The sequence below is a fragment of the Thunnus thynnus genome, chromosome 4 (genome assembly GCF_963924715.1).
Source record: "Thunnus thynnus chromosome 4, fThuThy2.1, whole genome shotgun sequence".
Lineage (NCBI taxonomy): Eukaryota > Metazoa > Chordata > Actinopteri > Scombriformes > Scombridae > Thunnus > Thunnus thynnus.
This window is the reverse complement of record NC_089520.1, coordinates 7380089-7397875: the sequence shown is the minus strand read 5'-3', so window position 1 is coordinate 7397875 and position 17787 is coordinate 7380089. Positions and strand designations below refer to the sequence as shown.

Below are 17787 nucleotides of genomic sequence, written 5' to 3'. Positions count from 1 at the left end.
CACCTTGAGCTCTAAGACAGTTTTTCAGTATTTTCAGACATATTATAGACAAAGCGACTATCTATTAACCGATAATGAAAACAATCATTAGTTGCAACCCTAGTTAATCAATCGATCAGTCAGTCAACATAAAAATTATCCGCAGCTGTTTTGATGATTTAAGGATTTATATAATTTTTTAGGTAACACTGCCAAACATGATCTAGTTCCAGCTCTGCAGCTTTTTTGTCTTATGTGATTGTTAACTGAGTATTTCTGGGTTGTGTGAAAATTTGAAGACATCACTTTGGGCTCTGAGAAACTGTGAAGGTCAATTTTCACTGTTTTCTGACATTTTACAGACCGAACGAATTGTCAAGAAAATAATTGGCTGATGAATCAATAATGAAAATGTTTGTTTGGGACATAATTATTGTTATCCATGTGGAGCGTGTGGTGTTTTTGCTGTGAGTCGAGGACGTTCACGTACTCTTCCGCTGTTTTTATTCTTTATTTTTTGTCTTGCTGGTGAAGTTGAAGCCTGTAATAGTTAGTCGTAGCAAGGCTATGAATGTTTTGTCTACAGTAGAAGAAGAAGCAGCAACTGTGACCGTGTGTCGTACTGTGTACAACCTTCGTCTTCTTTTATTGATACGGTGACCTTTCCTTTTTACATGGAAATGTTGAGATGAGCTCAGAGAAATAGCTGCAGTTTCATGGAAAACCAACCATAGTTGCTTCACATCAGCAATGAATCGCATGTGTTTGGCCCCTTTTTTCCTTTCGTTTTTTCTATGCGGACGGTCGGCCTAAGAGTCCCCAGCCTCTGTCCTCATGTGAAAGCCAGAGCAGCCAGAAATAACACGAGTCACTCTCCAGCAGTCAGCTGTTCAGAGCTGCTTTTGTCGTTCAGAGACGATCAGAAACTTACATTCAGTATGGGCTGCAAAGGTCACGGATAGAGCAGCAACAGTTAGTCGATTTATAGATTAGTCAACAGAAAACAATTTTGATAATTGACCAGTCATTTAAGATATTTATAAAGCAAAAGTACCAAACTTTGACTGCTTTCAGTTTCTTAAATATGGACATTTGCTGATTTTCTCTGTTTTTTATATCATTGTAAACTAAATTTCTTTGGGTTTGGAAGCAATATGAAGACGTCACTTTACACTCTGAGAACTTATAATAGACATTATGCACATCTCTTGTTGTCTTTTGTTGACTAAAGTATTAATTGATAAATCAAAACACAGACCTAGCTGTGAAGTAGAAAGGCTGACCTTTGACCCCAGAGGCTAATCTTCCCTGAACTGGTTTCACCACCTGAATTAACAACAGTCATGAAACTAAATATAACGTCAGATTTCTGTCTTTCTCTCTTGATCCTTCATTGTTCTTGATCAACTTTGTTCCTTTGTCTGATTTCTTTTCTCTCGTGTCTTTATGTCTCCATGTTTTCTTTCTGTCTTTTGTGCCTTTTTATTCCCCTGTGTGCTCTTTTCTCCATTCTGATTTTCATTTAGATGAGATTCATTTCAGTTCAGTCTATTAATCCTCACTGGGTTGAACACTCATACTGCAGCCGTAATACTCTGTAACTCATTCTCTCTCTCTCTCTCTCTCTCTGCTTCTCAACGTACAATTAGTCGGATTTGTTTAAGTCATTTTTCAAGCAAAAATGTCAAACCTTTGATAGCTCCAGTTTCTCAAATAAGATAATTTGCTGCTTATATAATAAATTGAATATCTTTGGGTTTTGGTCGGACAAAACCAGACATTTGATGACATCACCAAGAGCTCTAGGAAATTGTGATGGAGTTTCAGTTTTTATTGACCAAATGATTAATCACGTAATCAAGAAAATAATTGCCAGAGGAAAAAAAAAAAGTTAGTTGCATCATTGATGATTAATAATGAATACAAGCTTCATATTTTCTCTCTCTCTTTCAGCTCTGTTAGCATCATATCCAAACATTCCAGCTCCGTGCAGAGAAATACCTGAAAGATTTACTACTTATACTTTAATAACAGCTCTTTCTCCTTCATTAAGGTCATAAGCTCTTTAGGATTATCGGTTGGAAATACGTATTGTTGAAACATTGAGGTTAAGATCTGTTAAACTCAGTGAGTCTTGTTGTGGTCGGACCTGTGTGATGCTACTGGAGGTTTAATGCCGTGTTCATGTTCTCTGTGTTTTTCTGCAGGCCAGTTATCCTACATGGGAGGACTTTGTAACCAAAGGAGCGAAGCTACAATCACAGCTCAGGTAAGATGCACATGAACGCACATTTAAACATTAAAACAGGGTTCATGCTAACTCACCTCATTGGCCAGCAGGTCATACAGTCACTGGCTACAAAGGCTTCACCCAAATCAGCCAATCAGCAAAACAGCTTGATTCCACCAGTCACGGCTGTGTTATGTTCCGACTGCGATGGCATCATAGCCCACCGGGAGCGTTTGAGAAGAGGGGCAGTCATGGCAGCAGTAGTATTATAAAATCTTGTGATTTTACACTTCTAAGATGAACCTCTCGTCGTCCATGGTGACAAATATCTTCTGACCAGTTGTCTTCTGGCCTGGTGCCACCACTCATGACGTAATGCCGATGTAGTGATGTGATATACGATCACGCGTCTGCACAGGGTGTTTTATTTTGAAAATTAACCGGATGCTCTATGCCGTTCCTGTGTGTGTGACTTCCTGCCCGACTCGATCTGCTCTATGCAACCTAATGTGCCTTCTAGGTGCGTATTTTTAGCAGAGCAGAGAGCCGCTACTGAGACACTTGCGAAGCACGCTGCGGTGCGTCTGGTGAAATCAGAAGCGTTGACTAGAGTGGCTGCGATCAGCTCCGGCAGTTGGAACGCAACACAAACAAGCCCGGTGGAATCAAGTCAACTCTGACCTCTCAACATTATTAGTGATGCATTTTCACCTGCACTTCAATAATAACCGACATGTCAAGTCTCTTACCTGTAACCACGGTTTCAGACCAAGCGTACATGACTGGATATTTTGTAGTACAACATTGCCTAACTAGGATGCTAAAGACTACATCTGAATGTAAATCATCACAATACTAATATTTTAATTTCCCAGTGACATATTCTGCCATGCTTGAGATTTTTTTTTTTTTTTTTTTTACTCGAGTCCTGTTCAGATTGGAGAGTAGAGGTAGAGAACGCAGCCCCCTCATTCATTTGAATGGAAATGCTGCGTTGGCTCAGACACGCGGGGCTCCGGCCAAAAATATGCAGCAGTGTCGTCCCACTCGACATTTGCAGTGCAATGTAGTGTCATCTGGCGAGGAGCTGTGCCTGGCTATTAAATTTGGCTTATTTTGTTCAATGTAAGAAAGTAGGAGGAAGGTAATTCAGCATTCAGAAGGTCTTTCTACTTATTCTGTATATACACACACAGTGATCTCGTAGCTGGCTCGCTATAAAAACAGTATAATGGCTGTATTTCCCAGTAGGCCAGTTTACATTGATAAGCATCACTCTGCTTGCTGCAGCCCATTAGAAAATTCTGAAATTCTTCACCGGAAATTCTGATTGGTTGGAAGAGGTGGATTAATTGTTATAAACCAGATAGTATGTACACCAATGAGTTGTGTTTGTTTGCTGTTCTAAATCAATGCGTCCATAATAAACTGTAACAGCAACAGTGAGGCTCAGCTACAGCTTGAGGGAAGAGTTTTTAGTGTAACAGCCATGCAAAATTTTTTTTAATAAGTTTTATATTTGCATGAATCTGGAAGTCCATTACAATCATGGATCTTACAAATACAGCGTACTTTCATCTTTCATACCTCCCAGCCTCACTGTTTCTTACTTTTCGCTGCTGAAGGGACACTTTAATCAAATCTAAACCGATTTTGCAGGAAAAAATTGAATTAATTAGTTTCTGTCAAAGAGCGTCTGTGACTAGAACGTAACTTCACATGATGGTTGGTTAACTCGTAGACAAGTCTAAAGTCTTCAGACTGAAATGCACCTGACACGCTAGCTGTGGTTCAGACGACATAATTGTGTTGATCAGTGTAGAGGGCTGCGGCGGGGTTAGGATCCCGCAGGACGCAACACAAATGTTGTGACCTTTACAGGATGAAATGACACGTATGAAACTATGAGTAAGTGTTAGTATTTTCCCTCCAGTAAACACAATAAATTTTCTGTTTCAGTGAAGTTCTTTGAAACATAGTTGTGTATGTTAACCCAAAGTGTTAAAAATTAGATTTACATCTTATAAGAGGGGCCCATTAAACAGCTGTTTGACTGTATTAGCTATGGTTGGGCAATGATAATGATACCATTGTTGGGGAGGCTTATAGGCTACTCCTACAAAGATACTTTCATTTTTTATATATTTTCTTTTATACTTTTATGTATGTTGGATTTTTTTGCACATTTTGAGCCCATTCACAGCCCATCCTCACCTGGTCCTTCCTTACTCTTCCCCCCTATATAGCCTGCGCTTATTCTACCTCATTAAGCAGATCATCTGATTATAATTTTGAGCTTCAACTTGATCCTCGGGGAAATCCCCACAAATAAATAAGAAATAAGTAAGAAATACATTTTTTTTTTTGTAATTCCAGTCTCTGTGGCGGTTGTCAGTCTCCACTTGGTGTAGTTTGCTGTGTGGCATGCAGATTTGAATTGGTGTGTTTCTTAGGGGGAGTGGGGAAGCTTTTAAATCACGATGTCACCATGGTAGAGGGCTCAGCGGTCGATGACTGTCAGCCATCAGTGATGTTAGCGTCTCTTTAGTGTCTTATTTCCCCTGCTAATTGAGGCAGATTGATTTTTTTAACTCTGCAGAGCTTCTGTCAGACTCCAGTGAGGTTTTTATTTCTTGTTGAGGAATGTTGTTGAGCTCTGAGCGTTCCTGCCGAATCACTTCACCAGAGAGCGTTCAGGCAGTCGAGGATTCGTTGGACGGCAGATCAAACACGTCTGTTTATACACGAAGCTTCAACAAGCAACAAGAGTGTGTTTAATTTTATGTTTCTTGTACCAGGATTTAATGTTAGTTTTTACCCCAGATGTAACAGATGTTTCAGTGTCACTGTGGCTCACACCAGAGGAAGTTGTTTCAATCAAACCTGGAAATTGCTGTTCTTCACTTCTACACACAATGCAAACTTTTGCTTTAGAAGATGATGCATTGGATGGGTGTGTGTGTGTGTGTCTTTGGTCTTGATATGAAAGAGAATTTCCATTGAGGTCAGACAGACACACTCATACACAGAGAGACACACACACACACACACACTATTTGGCAGCAGTGTCATCTGATCTTCTTAGTTAGGTTTTCAGGGGTAATGACTGTGTGTGTGTGTGTGTGTGTGTGTGTGTGTGTGTGTGCACATGCGTGCTTGTGCACAGCTATAGAAACGTAGACCTGACTGGTAATGGGACACACACACAGACAATAGGGTCCATTGATGATGATGATTATGTGTGTGTGTGTGTCAGTGGGTCTCCAGTTGCACTCCTAACACCGGCCTTTGAGGACAACCGGCCTCTCATGTGGCTCCACCAGTTATGCTTCCAAAATAAGTCTTTTTTTTTTTTTTTTTTAGACCATATGTAGGCGTGTTTCTAATGTGAAATCTTTTGTTTTTAGCTTGTTTTGGTTTGCAATGTCAGTTATAATTAAACAAAACTGACATGACTCACATTGTAACCCATTCTGTTAAAGTTAGCAAACGTGATTGAGTAACTGTAGTTTATCATAACCGATGTGGATGTACTCTTCTTCTCTGGTGTTTATACCCGTCAAGAATGGGGATGGGTATCATTACAATTACAATGATACTAGCACATGTATTGATTGTGCTTATTGTTTTGTGCTTAATCCTTTTATATTTTTTTCTTCTCCATTATATCCCAATTTGGAATTTCCAGTTATAAAAATATAAAATATATTTACTGAAAAAGACAATTCCAATCTCCCAATCCCTCACTGGCTTCCCGCCTGCAAATAAATTCAATTGTGTTTTGTTAAAAAGTGTGACCAATCCGGATGCATTGCCGCTGACAACAGTGGTAGTCAGTAAGAAATTGTCATTGGTGGAAACAATATCGCTTTATTTTGTCTTTAACACAAATATTCTCACTTTAGCAGCAACAGCAGCAATGTATTAAGCCTAGTGAACACTGCGTCTATGGCTTTTGGTACAAGATAATCATCGTATTGTTTCCTTGTGGGTTAGGTAGCAAATGTTTTGTGGCCAGGTATCATTCCCATGGATCGGGAACCATTGAGAAACTCTGAAGTGTTCATGGCTGTGGAAACAGCTAGTAGACTAGATAGATCCAGAATAAATCAGAGGGTCAGAGGTCACTTAGATTAATTCTTGTGTATTTAATGGATTTAGTTAATATATGTGTGGTGTTTGTCATTGATTCAGGACGACCATCTTGGTGACCGGAGCTTTCCTGGATGCTTTTCAGAAAGTGGCAGACATGGCGACCGGAACCAGAGGTAACACACACACACAAACACACAGTTACACATACAGACACATACAGTTGCTCTCCGCTGTGGGCCAGACACATCCACAGGAAAATCATTCTTGGATCAGCTCTGTGTATGTGTGTGTAAAATGCATACGGGTGTTTATGTGTGTACGTGTGACATCATGCAAGTGAACCTAGAGTCTTGATCGGTCTGTTCCTTCTTTCCTTTAGTGTGATCTCTCACTGTGTCTCTCTTTTCTTTATAAATAGTGAGATCACGAGGGAACTAATTAGCTCCATTTACTCTCTGTGGACCATGCTGTGTGTGTGTGTGCATGCGTGTGATACAGTATAATGTAGAAACCATTAAAGATTGTGCTGGAAGGGTGAAGTAGGCCAGGAAAATTGCCCAGACAGTTTTCAGTACATCTCTTTTTTTCTTTTCTTCTGTCTTTTGTGCTTTCATGCCAAGTTACTTTGGTGGTTTGGGGTAATTTTTCCTCTCAATGTATTTTTTTTTCTCTTCCTTTTGGTCTTCCTGTCTCTCTCTCTCTCCCTTTCTCTTTCTCTCTCTCGCTCTCTCTGAAGTGACACTCAGACCTCATGTGCAGCTGCCTTGTTTTACTCTGGATTAGGTTACACACATTCACATTCAAACATACACGCTTCATAACACAAGGCGGTCTTAGTTCTTCGGTGTCGATGGTGCACCTCAACATTTTTGGGAAATTCTGATTCACTTCTCTATTCAGAATCGGACAAAATTATATAACAATAAATACCAGTTTCACAGTATCAGTTTGTCAAGTATAGAGGTACAGTACATCTCATGGCCATGGAGAACAGTACACCCCTATGTGATAGTTGAACATATGATTCCAAAACCATGATCATTAATCTGCTGCTGTAACAGCCTCCAGTCTTCTGGGAAGGTTTTCCACAAGATGTTGGAACCTGGCTGCAGGGATTTACTCTCATTCAGCCTCAAGAACAAGTGACGTCGGCTACTGATGGTAGATGAAAAAGACCTGGCTGGTTCTGTGTTCCAGTTCATCCTAAAGGTGTTGAGGGGGGCGAGGTGATTAGCAGGTTAGGCTAACCCATTGTTGCTAACTTCGGAGCTAACCCCCTTCAGTTTTCCAGCAGTTGGTGAAACAACAGACCTGACACACTGTAGTCTGTACTGTATGTTTACTGCCAGATTGACAACTAAGGTCAACTAATGTTAAAGGTAAAGTTACGCTTTGCTGCTTCCTGACTCATTTTAAAAAAGGAGAGAGAGAGAGAGAGAGAGAGAGAGCGCAGCTGTGGTCAAGCGAGCTAGAGAGTGAATGAAGAGAGGGAGCGCTGGTAACGAGGAAGCCAGTGAATCAGATCAATGAAACGTTATTTTCTGATTGTTTCAGGGCGGTTACATTCCGGAGGACAAATAAACACGCCCACACCCCGGCACACCTCCACTCGACCCTGCGGCTGAACGCTGCACCACCTGATTTGGTTACTGCTAACCTTTTTCCCTGCTCTGCTCACGTTCACTGTCATTTTTCTGACGCTTGCTCTCTTGCTTAACCACTCACTCGCTTTCGCTCCGCCCTATTCCTTAAAAAGAGTTACGCTACCTGCGGTTTCCCAGGCAACATCACAGACGTTGACTCACGTTTCGAAACAGCGCTGCTCAGAGGCTACCAAACGCTGTCGATTTCCAAATGAACGGATATTATTTTTTGCATTTAAAAAACTATTTTTTGGCCTGGTGGGGGTTCTTGTTCTCGTGTACTATTATAGGGAAAACCCTGTTTATGGACCCGGCTTTGTGCAGAGGAAGCATTGTCATGTTGACACAGGAAAGGACCCTTCCCCAAACTGTTGACACAAACCTGGAAGAACACTATTGTCTGAAATATCATTGTTTGTTGTCTGTAGCGTTAAGATTTCCCGTCATTGAAACTAAATGTTTGTGAACAGGGGTGTTTTTTTATCATGTTTACTGTGATGCTATTCTCCTTACAAGTATCAAGTATTCAGGTATCTACAACTAAGTCCCGTTGCCCTCGATTCCACCATCTTTGGATAACATGACCTAGATGAATGAGAATCTTCACAGACACCTCCTTTACCAAATTAATAAATAAACCTGGAACATTTCCATTGCATCTCCCACTTCAAACAGAAACAGAATTTCTTCTCTCCTGTGAATCAAGTGTCAGCACTAAGCCCTGCTGATGCGGGCTGCAGGCTGTATAAATACATGGAGGACTTGGACAGGGACTAGCAGTGTATTCAGAGCTGCAGCGCCCGTGTGTTGGGGCTTTGTTATGACAGTCAGCTGCTGGTATGATTATGTAATATAGAAGTCAGTTGGTATTTAAAGGAAATCCAGTAATATGTGGGCGTGTGTGTGTGTGTGTGTGTGTGTGTGTGGGAGGTGAATCATGGCCGCTCCCCTTCATGAAAGCTACAGCAGACCTGCTCTGTCATGCCTTAGTGTTCATGTTTGTTCATCAGGAAAATGGGAGAACAATTGCTAAAAATTAAATATAGTCGATTTGGCTGCAAATATATCTGTTGTGGTTGTGTAGGTTGACAGTTCGAGGACCATAAAACACAACCTCTAATAGCACAGACTCATGAATAACAGCACAGTCCTTTAAATACAGAGAGAGCCCTTAAAATAATGAGAAATAAGCAACCTCAGGCAGTTTTAGATCACACTGCGCAGCACATGACATCACCTGAAGCTTAAAGCCCGAACATCTCTGCAGATGTTCCACCACCACCACCACCACCGCCATCATCATCACCACCACCACCGCCACCACCACAGTATCATAAGGTATCATCATGCATCTCACATCACAAGACGTATATTTCAGCAGCAAGAGATTAGGTTCAACAATGTGCAACCACACAGAACAGTCAGTACTTACAGCACGTGTTTTATCTCTCTCTGCTCCACATGCACACAGACTGTCTCATGTTTATTATCATGTACTTTCTATGAGGGTGTGAATGACAGCAGGACACGGTTGCTAAAAAACGAAGTAATGTAAAAGTCATTTGTCAGTTTTTGTCCTTTCCTGTCATCGTCTCTTCCTGCATGACCTCCTCCCTAGATGTGTTTCATAATACTGTGTAGAAATAGAGGAAAGTTGGGAGAGGTTTTACTGCCAACAAGGCTGCAAGATGAGTTCAGACAGGTGGTTATGTTGTAAGATTTAAGATTCTGTTGGTCAGATAGCAGCGTGCGCCAGCCATTGATCATAGTGTCTTTAAGTAAAACACTTAATCCAAAATTGCTGCTGATGTGCGTGTGTGTGCGTGTGAGAGCGGTAGAGTGCTGAGCTGTAATTTCCTTTATACCCTTCTCTTCCTCCTGCCAGCACTAAAAATGACGTGTTGAATAATTGATTTGTTGGGTTGACAGAAAATGATCAACAGCCTTTTAACTGATGATGTTGTTCAGAGAGGAAACTTATAAATCACCATCATTACAAGTGATGTTCAATAAGGAATACAAAGTTCACCGATAAGCCAGCTGTTTGTGTATACGCATCAGCTGCTGCAAGGATTCAAATAGTGCTGAAACAGTTTGTCAATGAATCAATTATCTGACAGAAAATCAGTCAACAGTCGTGATAATTGATTAAATGTCAACAGTCAATTATTAAGTAAAAATGCTGATCAATTATCTGGTCCCAGCTTGTCAAATGTGAGAACTTGCTGCTTTCCTTCAGCGTCTTTGGACTGTTAGTTGGTCAAAACAAGACATCTGGTGATGTTAACTTGGTTTCTGGGAAAGTGTTTTTCACTATAATTGCAAATATAATCTGCAACAGTTGCAGTTGCAGCCTTAGTACTATTTCTGGCAACGTGTGTAGACATCTCACCGGGTTAAACTAGGGTTGATGTGAGAAGACCACAGAGTTCTTTATGTATTGGCCTAAAACTGAGATCCAAAGCCAGACTGTACACAGCTCTTTAAGTCCCAGCCTGGTTGAACTTGACTGGTGCTGCCAAATGTGAGACCCGGGACCAGAGGATGACTCGTTTCGATTCCCACAGAGGATTGTATATTTACTTGTAACACATGACAGGAATGAATACAGGTGATTAACATGGACCTGCTGGGTTTAGATCAGTTAGAAAAAGGCCTGCAGAGTTGGCAACAACTTGAAACGCTGGCTGACCAATGTCTCATGTCCTTGTGTCTTGTTTAAACAACTTGACTCTTTGATATCACGGGTCATCGAATGGGGCTTCAAACAGTTCAGCCTGCGTTGTAAATTGTGTTAAACAGGAGTGGTTTGGTAGAAAACAGGAATGGTTCTTTTGGTTCAGCTCTGCTCATCCCCTCATCTGGTTTAACCTCGCTTGGTTTGCCCTGCAGGGGAAACGGGGCTGTTGCCATCTGTTAGCAGTTAGCTCAATGTTAGCTAAGCTAATACCGCCTTGATGCACTGCTGTTGACCAAGCACATTCCACCGTTCTGTGTGTGTGTGTGTATGTGCACCTGTGTAGCGTGTTTTGACAGCTGTCTCCTTCTCCATTATCTCTTCAGCTTCTTCAGCTCGTCAGCTGCTGAGTAACAAAAGAAAAATGGAACAGCTGACTTTAAGGAAGGCCACAAGTTACCTATTCTCTAAAACTCCCACACGGACACTCTTTCTCACACTCTTTGCGTTGACAAGTGTTGTCAACATGTAGAAACGCTTAATTGTTTTCTTCCTTTCAGCCCCTCATAACACCCGCAGGGGAGTGTGTGTGTGTGTGTGTGTGTGTGTGTGTGTGTGTGTGTGTGTGTGTGTGTGTGTGTGTGTGTGTGTGTGTGTGTGTGTGTGTGTGTGTATCAGAACCAGTCTGGTGGGTCTGTGTGTGGGTTCTGTGGTCGGTTGCCACGGTAATGGCCATGTTCTCATCTTTCTGTGATGTGGGAGGTGAAAAAACGTTGTGTGTTTGAAAATTGTTTCCCAGGAAGGATGACATAGGAAACAGCTGGCAGCCCAGTGCCTTGCTCACCTGATGAGGAAGGTTTCTTTCGGCGAGAACGTGTCAGAACGTATTTTGGTGGGAGCTGACGTTAACTCTAGTTCATCGGTGTGTTTTCCACGTAGACGATGAAAGCATCCTTGTGTTGTTTCAACGCTGGTGACATCAGTAATTGAACGCAGCTAGAGCCACCGGGCACCTAAAAAAAAAAAAATCTCAAACGAGTTAACTATTACAGCAAAGGAAAACTGCAAGATGGTGCAACTATTGTGTATCACTGAGAAAAAACACCTACAAACAGCTGCTACAAATGGTAGAACACAGTATCATTTCCATACATATAAAAGCCATTGCACAAACGAAACTGTACACTTGTGTATGTTTTGTCTTCTTTTTTTTTTGATGATGTAGCAGTGATGATGATGATGATGATGATATTTTGCTTCTCATGAGATAAATATGTGCTGAAGTAGGATCATAATGTTTACAAAGCCACTAAATCTTTGTTGTATAAGTTTCTTTTCCTGTTTGTGTCATCCACCTCAGATCATTCACTAAATACGATGTGAAATTAGTCGGTCGATGCTCTCGCCTTGATCTTAATCTCATAACACCATTAAACAGACGTGGATTTCATTGATCAAACGCCGGCAGCCAAAATTTCAGAGGAAATTACACAAATATGAAAGCTTTTTACATCATACAAGTTTGGTATGTAAGAAGCAAGCGGGATTTAATTACCCAGCAGGTTTGTGTCTTTCAATGGTTCGCACAGCAGCGGGCAATGATAGCACTGTTTAATGCACGTTATCCATCGTACGATCAGTTTTCTAAGTGCCTACTTGTCAAGTCATTGAGCCGTTGATTATCTGATACAGATTGAAACCTGATCGATCAAGAGTGTCCCTAAACTGATGTTGCGAGGCGTCGTTCTGTCTCTCTGCTTCTCACCGGGTGATGTCAGTTCTGTTTGGCGGCTGTGCGTTTGTGTGTCGGCTTACACTAGATTGAGTTTACATCAAATTAAATTACATGAGACTTCATTTTATTATATTTCAGCAAACGGGGGGGACCGAGGCTGATCGACTCCCATCCCTCCCTCCCTTCCTGTGTTGCCTTTTTGGGTTTCTTCAACTCTTCTCCTCTCTTCTTCCTCCTGTTTTTAAACAATCAGACTTTTTTTTTTGGCCTCTGCTTCTCTAGAGCCCGACTGACCGTAGTGACAAGAGATCATTTAATATCTGCGGACATCGGCGATGATGTGTAGTGCTAATTAAAAACAGCAACAGAGTCAAAACTTGGCATAAATGTTGTCACAATCAGCTGATTTTTTGAAAGTAGGTTCCTCTTGTCTCTTCTCTGGTGATTCCACATGACTGGTTTCCCCGGCAACCGAGGAACTGTTGACGTCTTTGGCATCATGGGGCTTTCAAAGCATGCACACGCGCGCGCACACACACACACACACACTCACACACATACACACACATACATGTACACATAGATCACAAGACGACCTACTGAGTGCTGACTAGTTATAACGGAGGTTTCCTAAGGTCAACTCTGTGTGTGTGTGTGTGTGTGTGTGTGTGTGTGTGTGTGTGTGTGTGTGTGTGTGTGTGTGTGTGTGTGTGTGAGGAGACAGTTTGCTCCATCCTGACAGACAGACTGGTCAAGAAGTGGTCAGTTAATCAATAACTGGATCAATATAAAGACAGAGAGAGAGAGAAAGAGAGAGAGAGAGAGAAAGAGTTAAGTGAGTTGTTGTCATGGTGATGGATGTAGTTCTGGTGCAGGATGGACCTGCACATACGAAACACCAAAAATCTAGTCTTTGTTGAACAACCTGGGGAGCTGTGAGCAGAGAAAACGACAGGAATTAACACACACACACACACACACACACACACACACACACACACACACACACACACACAGTTTTGTGAAAGGGCCGCATTATGAGCACTGAGGAGGAGAGAGAAGCTGGAAAATCTGGGTTTAGGAGGAGGCTGAACAGTTCGTTCTCTGTCTCTCAGGAGTTGTGTCTTTGGAAAATGGAGGGAAATTATAAACGACTGGAGCAGCTTTTTTATTTTCCTCTTCTTCTTCTTCTTTTTCCATCCGGTGGAGTTGATGACTGATTTTTTTTAGTTTAATCATTTGCATTTCATATATTATTCAACATTTTCTACAGTATCGGAAAACAAAAACTAGTTTGCATACAAGAATAAGTAAACCAGTAGGAGAAACCAGTAAGGAAAAGTCACTTTTAAAATAAATCATTCAAAAAATCTTTCACTTTTAACTGTTTTCTCATGGTAAGTTTTATTTGCACTATACTTCTATACTAGAACCAGATTATTTACACACTATGCGGCCACCCTTCAGTCCCAATAAAAGGAAATCTTAATGCGGCAGCGTACAGTGATATTATAGACCGTGGTGTGCTTCCAACTTTGTGGCAACAGTTTGAGGCATCGTGGCACAATGCCTCTGTGCATGAAGCCAAGTCCATAAAGAAATTGTTTTCCCAGTTTGGTGTGGAAGAAATTAACTGCCCTGCGCAAAAGCTCTGACCTCAACCCCGTCCAACGCCTTTCGGATGAGTGGTGACCGGAGTGCTGACTACGAGCCAGGCCTTATCGACCAACATAAGTGGTCGATCTCACTAATGCTTTTGTAGCTGAACGGGAGCAAATCCCTGTAGCCAGGTTCCAAAATCTGGTGGAAAGCCTGAAACCAGAAGAGTGGAGGCTGTTACAGCAGCAGATTAAAGGTACCATGTGGAGGTTCTGACCACTAGCAGCACTACAGAGAAATATTTTGGAGAATGGGTCCCTGTTTTGTTTGTGTCTCATGCACGAGCATGTGGGTGATGGGACACACGTTCCTGCCAATGGTTTCACTCATCCACTGAAGGACAGGTTGTGGTTAATGCTCCAATAAAAGTAGCGATGCGCCAGAAAAATGCAAGTTTCAGATTTTAAGGTGCTTTGCAAATGTTTCATGATGAAGGAAATGTAGACAAGACACTTTTTAGACCTTAAAGATAGACGCTATGTGAGAAGAACTGAATGTAAACAGAGCTTTACTTGTTTAATGCCCATTGTTATCTCAGCCAGGCGTTAGCCTTGAGGAGATCATGTGTTTGGTCGTGTGTGTGTGTGTGTGTGTCTGTCTGTCTGCAGCTTATTTCGTATACTACTGGACCCATCAGCCTAATATTTTTTGTGAATGTTTATGACTGTATGCTCGAGGACCTCTCATTGTTGCAGTGATTCTCAATCGACTGTGCCGTTTTATACCGCCATTGTACCGCTGACTTCTCACTCCTCTTAACCAGCCGGTAGTTTGGAATCTTGTTTCCACGAGGGACGACCAATCATGCCTTGTGGCCACGTTAGATCAATCAGTGCCAAATTTCAGTACCTTGAGAGCGGGTTGTGTTGTGAATTCAAAATAAATACTGATAAGATTCCTTATGAGCTTATCGTAAAGATTAGACGTCCTCGCCATTTTTGTATTACAACATAACAAAAGGCATTTCCGGCAGTTGGCTAGGCTAAAAACAAAGCTAACGTAGTCTGCTACAGGCCATGTTTTGGCCTTTATCGTGGCTCAAAACTGACATCCATAGAAAAGTTTGGTCTGACCTTTTACCCCCCCAAAAAAGTTTTATCAGATGTCCCGCTTCTCTTCGATTATGTATTGATAAGCACCAACAGACTATTTATCTTGCACTCTCAGAACCACAAATCAACAAAACATTAAAACCAGAACAAAACAAAATGTGAGAATCAAAAGCAAACACACTCCCACACCGAGTCTGCCTGATCTTGTCAGGTTACATTCTTCTCTTAAGTCATCTCCAGTCGACTCTTAGCTCCATTAAACGTGTCTGAACACAAACGCAATGCCTACAGTGTTCAGCACCTGGCTGCAACACACACACACACACACACACACACACACACACACACGCACAGGGTCTGACTCTCGTGTTGCAACTCATGCGTTGCTAAATTAATATTTACGCCATAAGACAGGGCTGGGCAGTGTACGGTGATAATAAAAGTTTAGAAATATTTTTTGATTTAATGATACCTTCATGTCTTCCATGAGGAAATATTCTGTCAAAGAACAGAGTCAGTAAACGTTTCCAGATCCGCTTCCTGCTACAACGTTGACCTAGCAAACAATCGAGCATCGTCACGACATTTCAGGTGCGCTCACTTTCAGTTTGACATCCGAATGAACTGGTTTGATAATCTGGATAAACTGATGTTTTGTTTCCAATCTGTCTAATTATCTACTGTAACTGCTCACGTTTCTTGTCTCACTTTGTTATAGTGATGTTGTAGTTTATAAGGAATGACATCATGACTCTAACTAGACATTTGATGCTAGCTTTCGGTACATTTAGGGACAGTTAAAGATGCTTGGTTCAGTCAGTATCAGGAGTATCAAGGTTCAATACCCGGCCCTGTTGGAGGTTCCCTTTAAACCTGCATTAATCGATTTTTGGCCTGTCGGTTGCAGCACAACAAGCTCGAAACACATTATTGTTATATAATCTCCTTTTATAAAGTGAATGTGTTTGCAAACAGCTGCTTATTTACACATCCAGCAGACACGGAGCAGAGATTAATAAAGACAATATTCACTTCTTTTTGCTCTGGTTTGGTGTAGGGCTGCAACTAAAGATTCAATTAATCATTTTGCCTGTAAAATGTCAGTAAATTGCACACAAAAAAATGCCTGTTATAATTTCCTGGAGTCGAAAACGATGTCTTTAAATGTCTTGTTTTGTCTGACCAACAATCCAAAACACCAAATATTCAGTTTACTGTCAATATGACAAAAAAGTATCAAATCTTCACATTTAAGAAGCTGAAATCACAGAATTTCCAGCGTTTTTGCTTAAAGTGACTACGGCAATGCCGATTAATATTTAGTTGTTGCAGCTCTAGTTTGGTCTCCACCAACTCCTGAGTAACATATCTGGCTTTTTAGCTGCTAAATGTTCCACTCTTCCCCAGCTACTCTCCTGTTTGCCATTTGGTGTTCGGCAGGTAGTGTACAGTAGGTTTATCAGAGATTGTTTGCTGAAAACAGCTGATTGCTGCTGCTGGAAATTAGGTTGATGAAAGTGCTGAAAGGTGAATCACAAGAAGTTAAAAGAAAATAAACTACGTAGAGCTGAGGAGATCTGCAGAGTCTGATCATTTTCTGCGACCACAGACACCTTTAACATCGCATGTAGTCATTTGATCAATTGTTAATTTAAAAGTATTAATTAGAGCATCTCTAAGAAATATATCTTGATTTGATGTTTTAAATATCACACAGCCTTGCTGTAACAGAAAGATTATACTAAAAACTAAAATAATGCCATTGGTTTAATGGCTTAAAAGCAGAAATGTGGACAGGCTTTTAAACCAGACAGGATTTAAAACACACACACACACACACACACACACACACACACACACACACACACACACACTCTCTCAGAGCGTTGCATGACAGACTTTTGAAACATCTGCTTTAGCTGCATTAAGGTAATGTCTGTGCCACCGCTGCGGTTCAGTGTTCAAGACTTAAATGTTCCCTGAGCTCAGAGCTGGAGGTGCAACAGGGAGGGAAAGACAAATAAAACAAACACACCTCACCACACCTTAACATTTAACCCACGCCTCACACCTTAGTATATGTGTGTGTGTGTGTGCGTACCCGTCCTCTGCCACGTTTATGCACGTGTGTGTGTGGTTGATAATTAATGTTTTATTTCTGAGCAGTCACTGCAGAATGAATGACGGAAGAGACGAGGGAGGAAGAGAGTTAGACAGACAGGAAAGGAGAGGAGAGGGAATGATGGATAGAGAGAGAGAGGCAGCAGGAGGACAGATAGAGGACAGCGAGGGAAGGACGGACGGCAGGAGGAGGAGAGGAATGGATAGATGGAGAAGCTGATTGGGGATAGATGAGTTTTGTAGGAACAAAGAAGTGAAGAGAAAAAGAATGAGATCTGCTGCTGCTGCTTGAACACAAACAGCAGGAGGGAGGGAAGGATGGAGGGAGTGTTTGAAACGAGTGTGTACAGTCAAGTCAGCACCAGTCCAGATTTCACTCTGACATCACTTCCAGTTAGCACCGGAGCTGTTATAGATGAACACACACATCCGATAACATGCCTGATCTTTCACTGTGATTGTTCTTTTTTTTTCTTTAATTTTTACGTAACTCAGCCATGACTCAACATTGCAGCTTTATGTGTGTGTGTGTTTGTGTTTGTGTGTGTGTGTGTGTGTGTGCGTGCCAGCCCCCCTTTCCTGTGCAGCTCACAGAT

At 41.5% G+C, this 17787-nt stretch overlaps 1 protein-coding gene across 2 annotated transcripts in view; it reads left to right on the top strand.

Moving 5' to 3' along the window:
• Positions 1-17787, top strand: part of mtss1 (MTSS I-BAR domain containing 1) — a 64858-nt gene that overhangs the window by 17882 nt on the left and 29189 nt on the right. For both annotated transcript variants that reach the window (XM_067586333.1, XM_067586334.1), the window contains exons 2-3: positions 2187-2248; positions 6404-6477. In XM_067586333.1, the coding sequence (XP_067442434.1) occupies positions 2187-2248; positions 6404-6477 (136 nt within the window). The remainder of the gene's footprint in view (positions 1-2186; positions 2249-6403; positions 6478-17787) is intronic.